This window comes from Chlorocebus sabaeus, chromosome 10, assembly GCF_047675955.1.
Source record: "Chlorocebus sabaeus isolate Y175 chromosome 10, mChlSab1.0.hap1, whole genome shotgun sequence".
Classification (NCBI taxonomy): Eukaryota; Metazoa; Chordata; class Mammalia; order Primates; family Cercopithecidae; genus Chlorocebus; species Chlorocebus sabaeus.
In genome coordinates this window covers 114556433-114570275 of record NC_132913.1, presented here as the reverse complement: position 1 = coordinate 114570275, position 13843 = coordinate 114556433, and the positions used below count along the sequence as shown (strand labels likewise).

At 42.3% G+C, this 13843-nt stretch overlaps 1 protein-coding gene across 6 annotated transcripts in view; it reads right to left on the bottom strand.

The window, feature by feature from the left end:
* Positions 1 to 761: 761 nt before the first annotated feature.
* The window catches only part of RHBDD1 (rhomboid domain containing 1), a 161332-nt gene continuing 148250 nt past the window's right edge, over positions 762 to 13843 (bottom strand). For all 6 annotated transcript variants that reach the window (XM_038001455.2, XM_038001452.2, XM_038001457.2 and 3 more), the window contains one exon: positions 762 to 4167. In XM_038001455.2, the coding sequence (XP_037857383.2) occupies positions 4073 to 4167 (95 nt within the window). In that variant the 3' untranslated portion in view covers positions 762 to 4072. The remainder of the gene's footprint in view (positions 4168 to 13843) is intronic.

Sequence of the window (13843 nt, the reverse complement as noted above, 5' to 3'; positions counted from 1 at the left end):
AAACTTTCGTTTGATTTTCGTTTTAGAATTTCCATCCAGGCACTAAACAAGTTACCTAAGGGGGAAACAGAGTGAGAGAAAGAAACAGTAATTTCACAACTTCCTGGCAGAAACCCTCACTGGAGGTGGCTGAGCAGTGTTTTTCAAAACACTTAGAGAAGGGATCCAGTTTCGCACCCAGAGAGCCACATAGCAGAAGTGTTTTTTCTAGGGTTTTGCTTGTGTATGTCTCTTTAAGCCACAAGATACCATTGATTTTATGACACTACTCTCTTCCTAAGCAGCAATATGTATTATGACCAAATTTAATTATTTCTATATTAGCAACATTTTAGTTTTTCTAAAGTATAAATCATATATCTAAATCTGCCAATTCATCTGTCATCTGATCAAGATGTCAAGATCATTCTCTCTCTGCCCCTAAATACCACAGAAGAAAAAAATGTTAGCACAGACACATCCCATGCAGACCTATAAAAAGCACATGGCCAGATTTGGTACTATTCACAGGGACTCCTTGGTGACACTTCTTTGTTGTGTGGGAATCTTGGGCTTTGTGTACCAGGTCACAGCATTCGATGCAGTGGGACATGTCTTCAGACTGACAAAGGCCCCGAAGTCTCTATCTCTACCAGCAAATGCTTTCCATCATTCTTTCCTTGATGTGATTCAAGGGAAAAAAAAGACCTACAATAGTATCAATAAGCAGCAGGCACTAGTGTCTATGTGCACCACCGGTGACAGTATAAACGAGCTTCTCTTTCTGTTTCAATCCGCAAGTATTTATTGGTTCTGATATTCCAGACAAAGCACTTCTCAAGGCACTGTGAGGAGAGAGAGAAACAGATGGTTTCTGTCCTCATGAAGCTTACAATCTAAAGACAAAAGACATTCTCTCATTGCAGCATAACCAGCAATTCCAAGTGGCATGTGGAAACTGTGTTGATGTGGTTGTGTCTGTTACAGGATTCAGATGGGGGCTGGATGAGGAGGATCTGGATGGACCAAGAGAAAGGAAAGAGCTGTTCCATGTAAAAGTACAGCACAGAGTGTCACAAGATCAGGAACACTCACAGCCTGAGTGTTACCAGCCTCTGTGATGAGACTAGTTACCAGCCTCTGTGATGGATAAATGGGGCTGAGGTCCAAAGGTTGGCTGGAGCCCACTGTTGAGGCTAATGACTTTGACCTTTATCCTTTGGCAGCAGAGAGCCAATGAAAGGTATTTGAGATACTGAGTGGCATCATGAAAGTGAATTTTAGAAGACTAAGCTGGAGTTACGCAGAATTGAGCGAGGAAGTATTATAAGTATTGAACAGAGCAAATAATTGAGATATTGAGACTCTCTAAGCTGAGCGTCTGTGATTCTAAAATACAATACTAGCATCCATAAAAAAAAAAAAAGGAGAAGAAACTTAGGGAATGACTGCAATGATTCATGGGAAGGGAAAAGAAGTTGTTTATATATATATATATATATATATATTTTTTTTTTTATTTTATTTTTTTTTTGACTAATTGACTACTATTCTTTACTGAATACTGAATCTCTCAAGAAAAACTAAGACTGGGAACAAGGAGGCCAGGTCTGCCAGCTTCCCCATTCTTGCTCTGCCTTGCAGTGCAATTTGCAGGGTAGGGGGAGGTGGTCTTTCTCATCCCTTTAGCTTGCTTACTCCCCAGGCAGCAGGACAAGTGTCAAATAGGTAGACAGGCTCTAGTTCTACTCAAACTAGTTATTTACTGCAGCAGGCAATTTAAAAGGATGGAGGAGGTCTGAACAATTATGTACAACTTTGGAATCACAGGCAATACATTCAGAGTCATTAAAAGGAAGCAATTTTAACTACTCCCTCCTCTTCAGAACCAAGTACAGATTCTGCATTAAGAGGTCTCTTAAGTTGACTGACCACACCAAACTGTGGGAACCAGGGGCTTAACAATCAGGGAGCTACTATTAAATAAACCAAATTAAAAAATTAGCTCCAAGTGCTTATTCCCTACTAGAGATAATTAGTCTAATACACTTGCTCACTTGCTTTTGTATTTCTCAATCCAATTCCAGTTTGTTGGCATAACTTTAGGGATTCCTTATTGTAGAGGAAAATAAAATAAACTGGACATTCCAAACAATAAGCACTTGTTACAGGCAAGTCTATTAGTTAAAATAATTATAACAATTTCCAGAACATCTTTATTGTTGTGCTAAAATAACTGGTTTACATTTATAACTAAAATGACCTTTCTCACATCACGAAGATGTTCCACTCCACAAACAGCCATGCGTATCACAATTTTACCACCCAAAATCTAATCCTATGTCTTTGTATCTGACAAGTCAAACAGAGCAAGGAAGTACTACTAGTGGACTCAAGTGATATAAAAAAATAAAAAATAAAATACTTCCATGTACAGTGATTGGACTCTTAATACAACTGAAAAAATACTTTGGTGAAACACTGACATTTAATGAGCCTTTGGGGTTGGAAAGGGGAGATAGGGAGTGAGTGGCAAGATAACTAAGACTCAGGCCTCATTACAGAGTCATTCACAATCCATGTTCCCAGCTAGAAGGCACATCTTTCTTTGTGTAGCTGTGCACAGATAATAATAGGGACAAGATATAAGTGTTATAGCAGGATTACCAAATGCTATAAAAGTGGCACACAAGAAAGAAGTTACTTCTACTTGGGGCAACAGGAGTCAAACTTATAGAATTTGGGAGAGAGAAGTAACATTTAGCTTGAATATTTTAATTTTAACACATTTAAAGCTTCTAGACTTACAGGTACAATTTATATTAACACACACATGTAAACACATCTTCCAAGACAGTAATATAAAATTATAAAAATGAAGAAAGCAAAATCCCATGGACTCCACTCCCAAAGATGACCCCTGCTAACATCTGGGTATATTTCTTTCCACATATTTGCTTTATGCATATGGAAGGCATATCTTTTATGTGCATAATCAGAAAACTATATAAATTGTAGATCAAAAAAGGAAGATCTTTTCCTACTTCTCTATTTTAAAATATCTCTGTGACAGTAAGACATCAGTGATCTTCTGACTTTCGTCCTTTTATTCATGGAACACAAGCACCAGGAAATGCCTTAAATGACTCAGACAGACAATCTGTGGATTGTAACGTTGCGGGGCCCAAGGGCATGTTTTGGACATTTGACTAGGACAAGTGGCTGGTACAATGGCCAATTAAGAGGCACTTTTATGAGGAAAAACATACTTTCTGCAAGATAGATCTCTAGTGACCAATCCACCAAATGCCTTTGCTCTACTCTGTATGTTGCATCTGCTGTTACTTTGCTGGTTTGTTAAATGATGTCCTATCTCCTGGGCACACAAGCTGCCACTGGGAAGTGGCTGGGAACCTACACTGCTGGTGTCACTGATACTAACGGTGTGTGTAGGAGTCTTCCCCACCTTAGGTCTTTCTTACACTTCTTCAATGAGACTTTCTATAAAGGCAGAGCAATACCAGAGCAAAGCAAAAGCCCTGCAAACACCAGCCAGATGCAGGGGCCCGAGGTGCCGAGGCGCCGGGGTTGGGGAGAGTAGGACAACATTCGGCCGAGGCAGCCACATCCTGTTCCTGGACAGCCGCAGTGGCAATGCGCCAGGAGGACGCGGGGATGGCTCCACACCCGCTGCCAAGTCAAACACGGGGCTCTCCAGGCAGGATGAGGGACTAATCTTCCTGACTGGTGAAAGTAAAACCTCCTGGTGAAGGTCACAGTCTTCAAAAGCAGACCAAAGCAGAGGCATCGCTGAGTTAGCAGTGAGAGGAGGGAGTGTGGAAACTGGTCCCTTCATGGAGGAAGTGACCTGTTTATGAGCAAGAACAAGGCCAGGAGAAGGCCCACTCCCAGCAAGCTGTGAGTTGACTCACAGGGGCCACGGGAGGACTGTCCCAGGCGATGTGAGCGGTCTGGAGCAATACCGGTGTACTCTGCTTTTGTTTAAAATGAATTAGAATGAATTAGGGGCTTCGGGAATGAGCCAAATGGGCAATAATTACACGCATAGACCATGTCTTCCCAAGACGCCACCTCACTGGTTATCGAATCTGTGAAGCCGCTGTCTCCTCATTTCTTCTTCTGGTGAGAGACGAAACCCGTAGGGTGGTGGGCTATTTCTGGTATTTCCTGTAGCGAGAAAGCCAAAGGAAAAATCAATCGTTCTGACATTACAAGGCGTGTGTACCCTAGGATTCCAAGGGAACAAAATGATAGCTTGGGTGTCATCTTTATTTTAACACAAAACAGAAATATAACAAAGATTTTTCAGCTTCAGCTGTCAGTACTAAATTTCAACATCAAGTAAATATTTTTAGAGTGGTTCAGCCACGAACCTGATTTGACTCATTTTGAGGCTTCTTGATAATCTTCCCACTTGTATTTTTCCTTCCACCGTGCTCCATAATTTGCATCATTCAGGCTTACAGAGTGTCTCAAGGGCTTATTGTCTTTTTTTTATATACCCATATATAATTTGTTGCCACCTTTACTAACTTCTCCCACCAACTAGGCAGGTTTGGCTTCTGATCAGCCTTTGGGTGCTCCTTTTCTTCCTTCTAACGTGCTGCCTCCTGCACCAATGTGGCTAATCAGAATCATGCGTGATTGAAACACACAACCACTGGAGCAGAGTTACCATACTGATCAATATCTGGGCACGCAAACAAAAATGCAGGCATATTTCAAGATCATATGAAGGACTGTGGAAATCATTACTGAAAAGAGTTTCTCAGGGATGCAAACTTACCAAAAACACAGTTTGTAATGATACAAGAATTTCAATCACTACATAAGAAAACATTCTCCCAGGCGTCATGAGTAGTAATAAGGGGAGAAAAATACAGAGTCCTTGATCTCAAGGAACCAGCAACCTAAAGCTAATGAAAGAGCTTCAATATTCCCCATGAGGCAATCGGGAAGATGCATCACTGATAGATACGGGTAAGTAGAGGTTTACTTCTAAGCATGGGGACCGAAAAGGCTGTACTTTTCACTACTATAGCTCTGCTAACCCTGGTAATTTGCCCTGAAAGGCTCTCTCCCATCACCTACATCAACCAGAAGTCTTACTCACTCTTGTAATGCTAGGCCACCCCCGATGGAACCAACGGAAGAACTCTCCCAATTCAAACTCTTCAGCTTTCAGCACCTTCCATTTGGTTGTCTTCTTTCAATCATCACCACATCCTGCCAGATGTGTAGGCTTTTCTGGACCACTTTTCTCTCTCCTACCAGGATCATAAGCTCTAAAATGGTGGGGGATCCCTCTGACACGTCTCCTTCTCCCCAGCGTCTGGGACAGTTCTGAACACACAGTAGCTGTTTAATAAGTATATGGACTTGACTCAACAGCACCTGCTTACGACTTCCAACGCTGCCCAGTGAGGTTCTGAAACAACTCATTCGGGACCAAATGTTCTGGCAGCACTGGCCTGGCTGGGAAGGGAGGGTGGGCAAAGCACAGTTAAGTCAGGAGGGAAAGCAAGTGAACAAACAGTCGATCCCTCTTGCTTATTGCCCAAGAGTGGCACCTTTTCAAAGATGTGTCCATTTATGTATAAGCTGACATGGCAACTGTTAAAACCATAGTGAAAAGATGTTAGAGAAAGAAGTGGGAAACGGAGTCCGTCTTTTCAATCCACAGCTGAAGTTTCCGTTGTCAAAGAGAAATTCAAAAAAGTAGTCAAAGCCAACCCCTTTTTTATATTTTTACTTCTCTACTGATGAAGATCCCAATGCTTCCCCAGAACTGACTCTCCTTTCCTGTTGAGAGCATGGGAGAATTATACCTCCCCAACCCCTTGTACCCTTCCTGACTAGAACACCCCAAAATAAACAGGGCAGGCCTAATCCCCCCGCTCACTTCTGCTGGATAAATCCCTACTTCAAGGCATTTTGATACAGTGAAAAATAGACCAATTTGTTAACTTTCATTAAAGATGATACTTAAACATATTATAGGCTTATAACACTTTTACCGTAAAGATTTTATGAATACTGTAAGATTAAAAGTTAAAAACCTGGATACCGTTTTTGCCATATGTATTTGTAAAGGAATCTCTCTTTGTTCAAAATGGTAAATGCTCTGAAATTACAAATTCATGAATCAAATCACCATTAGTTGATTGCTTAAAACTATTTTATATGATCAAGCTCCAAATTCTCCTTTTCCTTTAACAGTTGTTTTTAAAAAGACTGGTCTTAATTGCACTTGTGAGTGCAGGCCAGGACTTGACACCTCATTCCAGATGGACTGGGAACTCTTACAACTAGCTGCGAGCAGAGTCAAAAGCAAGCTCGACGTGGCACCCTGACTCCGGGCCACAGGGCAGAAACCCATGGAGGCTGAAAGACTGCTCAGACTCCCAGAGGGAAACACAGAGTCCTCTGGTGTTTTCTTTAGCGTTTCTTCAAAAGAAAAAGCCTGCGGATTAATAATTTCCATGAAGGGAACTGCATGGAGGAATTAGAAGAGGCAGACTGGGAAGGTGCCCGAGGTCCAGCTCTCAAAAGGAGCAGCCAGCACACACAGCCTTGGACCCATTTGCAGGGCATTCGAGGAGAACCAGGGCTGAGCCAACCAAAGAAATGCCACATGCTGAAGTAGAAAACTCATGTCAGGAGAAGAACAATCATCACACTCTTCTTTATAAAGCCCCTTCAAGGTGCCCTTTTCCACTTAGCTTTTACTCCCAATAGAATCATCTCAGTTTTGCAGATGAGGAAACAGAGGCTCAGGAGGTGTTAGGGACACATCTGAGGTCACTAAGCTAGCATGAAGATCAGCAAACCTTCTGAGTCTCTTCCCACTTTCCCACGTGGCCACCAGTTCTCACACCGAAAGTGTTCAGGGTTGCACCTCTCACCATCCCCGCCCTTCCTGCCCAAATCTAGTGTCCCTTTTCTTCACGGATATGGACATGTGGGAAGCTCACTGCTATTTGAAAACAGAAAAATAAGGTGGTCCAGTCTAAGTTCTCAATTCTGTGGGACTCTGCTGATATCAAAGACGTGAATCTAAAGTTCCCATGTGGGTCTCCTTAAATTCCACTGGCTGCTAGCACGGTTTGGCTTTCTAGGAGAACCAAGAAGGCGTTGGGTATAACAATACAACAACCCAAACCACAATAAAGCCCAATTTGTAATCATGCCAGCTCTTAAGGTATTTTAAATCCTTCCAACTCAGTGTTTTTGATATAAAAGCCATCTTACTCTCTGAAGAATGGCTGAATTGCTTTGTTTCCAGCTCTGAAAACTACACTGTTCTGAATATGAGTTGATCTGGGGGGAATGTTTTTAAGCATAAAAACTTATTTCGAAGACAATCACAAAGTTGATGTCAGCCACTAGTCTACACCGACTACTGTGGGTGTGCTTTGAGTTGGAGGCACACTCGGCACAAGACTACCTGGCTGTCCACTCAGTCTCAGGTATGCTCTGTCTTCTACTTCCCCACCATTGCATTTATGTGTCAAACTATTTCTATAGTTTCCACTTGTGTCATATGATCTATTACCTGTCTTCTTAACCTCCAGCATTCTCTGCAGGCTTTCTAGAAGGGTCTTACCTTTGTGTTTCTGATATGTACAAGCCTCCTTGGGGTGGTAGAAGGAGGCATCCCCATGAGTGTAAAGGAAAAAGTGTTAGTAGGGAATTAGGAGACAGTTTCCCAGCTCTGCCTGGGAATCGTGGAGACACCCTTCACAAGGTGCTGCATTTCAGCAGTCTCCAGGTGAATCCTATGCTTCATTTCAGCAGTCTCCAGGTGAATCCTATGCTTCATTTCAGCAGTCTCCAGTTGAATCCTATGCTTCATTTCAGTAGTCTCCAGTTCAATCCTATGCTTCATTTCAGCAGTCTCCAGGTGAATCCTATGCTTCTTTTCAGCAGTCTCCAGTTCAATCCTATGCTTCATTTCAGTAGTCTCCAGTTGAATCCTATGCTTCATTTCAGTAGTCTCCAGTTGAATCCTATGCTTCATTTCAGCAGTCTCCAGTTGAATCATATGTGAGAGGAGGCTACTGAAAAAGGGGACTTCCGGGGTCCTTTCCATGACTCTGAAGTTTGACAACCTGTGATTAAATCCCAGCTCCTCCACTTTTTAGCTACACATCCTTGAGCAAGTAGGTAACCCTCTTGCTCTTGGTCTTAGTTTCCTTGTCTAGAAAATGGGAATACTGAGTAGTTCCTTTGTTTGACTGTTGAAGGATTAGAAGAGATAATGCACATAAAATGATTAGCTGGGTGCCACATGACAGTAAATGCCGGCTGAACATTGGATGGTATGATTGTTCATCTCTAACATCATCAAGAATCATGTGCTAAATGTCTACTTGTTCCTATCATTAACTCTGTATAAGAGATATACAAAATGGGCTGGGTGTGGTGGCTCATGCTTCTAATCCCAGCACTTTGGGAGGCCGAGGTGGGTGGTTCACAAGGTCAGGAGATTGAGACCATCCTGGCCAACATGGTGAAACCCCGACTCTACTAAAAATACAAAAATTAGCTGGGTGTGGTGGCATGGGCCTGTAATCCCAGCTACTTGGGAGGCTGGGGCAGGTGAATGGCTTGAACCCGGGAGGCAGAGATTGCAGTGAGCCCAGATCTTGCCACTGCACTCCAGCCAGGCAGCAGAGAGAGACTCTGTCTTTAAAAAAAAAAAAAAAAGATATACAAAATGACAAAACCTGTGACTTCTTAAAATACAGAGCTCAATTCTGTTTGCAAACCCTTTGGCAGTGCTTTGTACAGTGTTGAGTTGCTAGTTACTAAATATCTGTCTTCTAAGAAATAGATATAAAAAGGTAATTAATGACTTTCATTAAGTAGCACACTTTAGTCACATGAAAGAGCCTTTGGGTGACTGACAGAGCTGGAGTGTCCAGCCAAGATCTTCTTTTCTCTGCTTAGTTAAATCATACATTGGACATTTACAGGCCTGCGTGAAACGGCCCTGCTCTAAAGAACTTGGTATAGAATATGACTATTTATGAGCCTTGCCTCCGTGTTCTTGTCAATGGAGGTCAGCCCTCAATTTTACTCAAAGCAGCAGTGAACATGCTTCAAGGAACCTCAGGAACACTGCTCGTGTTAAGATGATTTACCTCAATTACAGCACCAGTAGTAAGATCATAAAATTTATTGATTTGTGGTTCTTGATGAAAAAATGTTCAGTCCTCTACCCTTATGTAAAATGCAGTAGCCTCTGCATTTTACATCTAAGGGAAGAGAAGCAATTTTGTCCAGATAAGAATTGCTAAAAGGAGCACCATGAGTTGATGGCCATTTTCCCTACTGTTCGCCATCCATGTAAATCTAGACGTTTAATTTGCTGGTATTCATAGATCCTGCCCATGATCTGACGAACACACCATGCCACGCAGTGAAATTATACTGAAGTTGCAGGATAGCATAATATCTCTCCCTTAAATTAGGGAGCTAAAGAGGCAATCACTTTTTTTTTCTAAACCAGGAAACCTCTAAATAAATCACCAGTGTTCTCTGGGATTTCTATTGTCAGATGAGGGCAGCAGCATGGGACCCATGTTCTCTCTTTCAAGAATGTTACTTTATTAGCATTCCATGAGCTGCAAAGCTTCCAAAATGCCTCCTGAAAGGATGGTTGTTAAGTCATTTACCGTCAAAGACCAAAAAGGCCTGGAAGGAACCCCAGGTCTAACAATTTAGCAAGACATTCTTTGGAAAGGGGAGATGCTTAAAGGCAGTAACCACACTTTACGTTTTGACTCGCTAATTATAATATTCTCTCTTTATAAGTAGTATGAAATTAACTTAAAATGGTATAACTTTCATACAAATGGAAATTTCAGTATGGTTTATGAGAAAGGCAATATTTAGATGTGACTTGAGAGAGAAAACATTCACATTTCTATCTCTTCAATCAATCAAGACTGCAACAGTGGAGATTCCCTAATTCTGAAATAATATCTGGAATCTCAAAACAAGAAGCCTTGAAATGGAGATCTCTGCGATTTACAGTGGTTAGCACTCTGCATTGTGAAATAGAGATCAACTCAGCGCCTAGTTTACCACTTCACCTGTTGTACTTTTCTCTCCCCTCCAGCTGGTTAATTTTGGAGACCGTTAATGAACACAAATGACTTAAAATCAACAGGCTATAATCCAGGTAACAATCCGACTAACCTATGACATCAGGTCCACTATGTCAGGTCAGTGTTTCCCGTAATATAGACAAGATATGGTCTGACTTCTAGAAATCCCCCACCTCCCCAAAAAAGAAAGAAAGGTCAAAGGGAGACAAAGAATATTTGTGGGACAACTGCCACATGCTCCCTCTATTTACTGCCCCACCCCCCACTACACCTTGAAGTGTATAACTTGATTCATTTTCACAAACCGGACATGTGAGACCAATATCCAGGTCAAGATACGAGGTTATTTAGAATATTTCCTGCACTCATAAGCCACCACATGCCCCCTTCCAGTTACTATACCTCGATACCCAACAGTACCCGTGATTCTGATTTCTAACTATAGATTTTTTCCCTATTTTTGTCCATAAGTGGATCCATACAATATGTACACTTTGTAAGTGGCTTAATTTTACATTATGCTCGTGAGATTCATCCATATTGTTATAAGTGGTTTCTATCCTACTTATCCTTCCAAGTAGAATTTCCTTGTCTATTTTATAGGTGAGGAATTGAGGCTTAAAGAGTTTAAGCAACTTGGCAAAGCCAAATAGCTGGTCAGTGGCTGAGTCAGGAACTCAAACCTAGATTCCCGTCTATTCTCCTTCAGACATGAGATGTTCCAGTTGTCTTCCTCAGCCCCTACATCAGCATATGTAACCCCCCAGAATGTATTATTGCCTTAATTACGACTTGGAGACAGGGTCTGTTTAAAGGACAGCAGAAACAACGCATCTTCTGCCTTAAATAAGGCTCACTGCAAATAGTAAGGCTTTATTTTGGATAACTGGATGAATCTAGAATTAGGATCTCCTTTGACAAGGAGTAAGGTTTGGCAATAGATAGGTCCAGCAGCAAAAGTCAGCCTTGGTAGTTAACTCTCAAGTATTTTGTAAAATGGAGAACAGTTTATAACTTCTTACAGGAATAATTCTCCATGCTCGTTCTATCTCTGAATATATCTGTATCTATGTATATGAGGTCTGTAAAATGATACAAAAAGTATGAAAACCCTTCAGAATATTAAAATCCCACCTTCCTCTCAGAAGCTCCAGGGCCAATGTGTCTGCTCGGAGGGGCAGCTTGAGCCCCCGACCTCTTCTGATGTTTCTGATGCAGATTCCACACCAGTCCGCAGAGAGGGCCAGCCTGGCACAGTGTGGGCAGCTGCTCTCCACCTCGCATGGCCTGAGTCTTTGCTCAACTCCACTACGGCGACCCTGCAGCCTCAAAGGGTTCCTTAGGTCCAAACTGCGGCCTGCTTCAGGCTTCCCAGGCATCTGGGTCCTTTGTCTGTTCTGATCTTTATCTTGGGGTCCAGGAGACTTGCCATTGTCTCTTTCTGGCCTGGTTTTCCTGAAGATGTTCAGATGGGGCATAGTGATAGGGAAGGCCAGAGGAAGAGACTTATACAGTGGTCTCCTCAGGGCCCTGATATGAGTCCCATTCCCAACCTCTTGCTTCTTGATCTTGAGATTGTCTTTGGGTACGTTTTAACTTCATTATTTTAAAAAGACAAGTGTAGTGAGGGCAACAGTGTTTAAATGATAATACACTGAGGTCAAAATAGAATAAAATATTGCCTCCTCCTGAAACACACCAGGTCCTGGCCCTGCTGCTTGCCGCCTCCTATGACTTTCATCCTAAGAGAATGGCAGTGGCTGGATTCTCCCATTCTTAGCTTTTAGCAGCCCTGGCCCTATGCATAGAAGTTTCCATCAAACAGCAACCGTTGCCCAGTTTGCTGCAGTGGTCCTTAATCTGAACCGTGCACAGAAATGAAGAACTGTTCGAAATGCAGATTATTGGATCCCCTCTACCCCCTCACCACAGATTCTGATGCAGTTACTGGTGGTTGGACCCCAGGAACTTCATTTTAATGAGCACCCAGATGACTCTGTTGCAGATAATGTATCAAGTCACTGAGAAATGCTGTGGCAAATGAATTCACTTCAACCAGATGTGGGTTCATATCGGGGCTCCACCAGGATCTGGCACAGGTCACTTCCCTCCCTGGGCCTCAGGCCCCTCATCTGTACCCAGAGGGGGCCTGGACCTCTGACTCCCATACAGAGGTTCGAGTGTCCATGACTGTTTGGTTCCCAGTGAGACACAGGGGTCGGGTGGCAGACAGATGGGAGAGTGCAAATGTGTCACAGCAGCAACCTGCCTCACTGGCCAGCTGCCTGGGCAGCTTCTCTGGAGACTGTTGCCTGTCCTACCAGCTAGCTGCTCATGACTTTTGGCAGCTGGTAGAGAAGCAGCCACGCTATGCTCCTTGGCAATGTCCTCCAACACATTTTGTCTCTCTTCAGTGCCATCCTCCCATCCCAATGTTTAAATTTTTTTTTATTATACTTTAAGTTCTGGGATATGTGTGCAGAACGTGCAGGTTTGTTACATAGGTATACATGTGCCATGGTGGTTTGCTGCACCCATCAACCTGTCGATCTAGGTTATAAGCCCTGGATGCATTGGGTATTTCTCCTAATGCTATGCCTCCCCTTGCCCCCACCCCCTGACAGGCCCTGGTGTGTGATTTTCCCCTCCCTGTGTCCATGTGTTCTCATTGTTCAACTCCCACTTATGAGCAAGAACATGCAGTGTTTGGTTTTCTGTTCCTGTGTTAGTTTGCTGAGAATGATGGTTTCCAGCTTCATCCATGCCCCTGCAAAGGACATGAACTCATTCTTTTTTATGGCTCCATAGTATTCCATGGTGTATATGTGCCACATTTTCTTTATCCAGTCTATCATCGATGGGCATTTGGGTTGGCCCAAGTCTGCTATTGTGAATAGTGCTGCAATAAGCATATATGGTGCATGTGTCTTTATAGTAGAATGATTTATAATTCTTTGGGTATATACCCAATAATGGGATTGCTGAGTCAAATGGTATTTCTGGTTCTAGATCCTTGAGGAATCACCACGCTGTCTTCCATAATGGTTAAACTAATTTACACTCCCACCAACACTGTAAAAGCGTTCCCATTTTCCACATCCTCCCCAGCATCTGTTGTTTCCTGACTTTTTAATGATCGCTATTCAAACTGGCATGAGATGATATCTCATTGTGGTTTTGATTTGCATTTCTCTAATGACCAGTGATGATGAGCTTTTTTTCATATGCTTCTTGGCCACATGAATGTGTTCTTTTGAGAAGTGTCTGTTCATATCCTTTACCCGCTTTTTGATGGGTTTTTTTTTTTTGTAAATTTTTTAAATAAACTTTTTATTTTGGGATAATTTTAAATTTATGTAAAAGTTGCAAAGATACTACAGACAAGTCAATTCCCTAAATGTTAACATCTTACAGTACATTTGTCGAAACTAAGAAACCAACATTGATACATTCCGTTGAACTAAATTCCAGACATTTAGATTTCCCCAGTTTTTTCACTAATTTCCTTTTTCTGTGCAGGGTCCAATCCTGGAGACCACAGGGCATTTTGTTATCAAGTCTCCTTAGTCTCTTTCGGTCTGTGGCTCTTTCTGAGTTCTTTCTTGACCCCCATGACCTTCACAGTCTTGAGTGGTAGCGGCCAGATATCGTGAAGAATGTCATTCGGTCTGGTTTGTCTGCTATTTGTCCTCATGGTTAGACTGGGGTTATGGGTTTTGGTGAAGAAT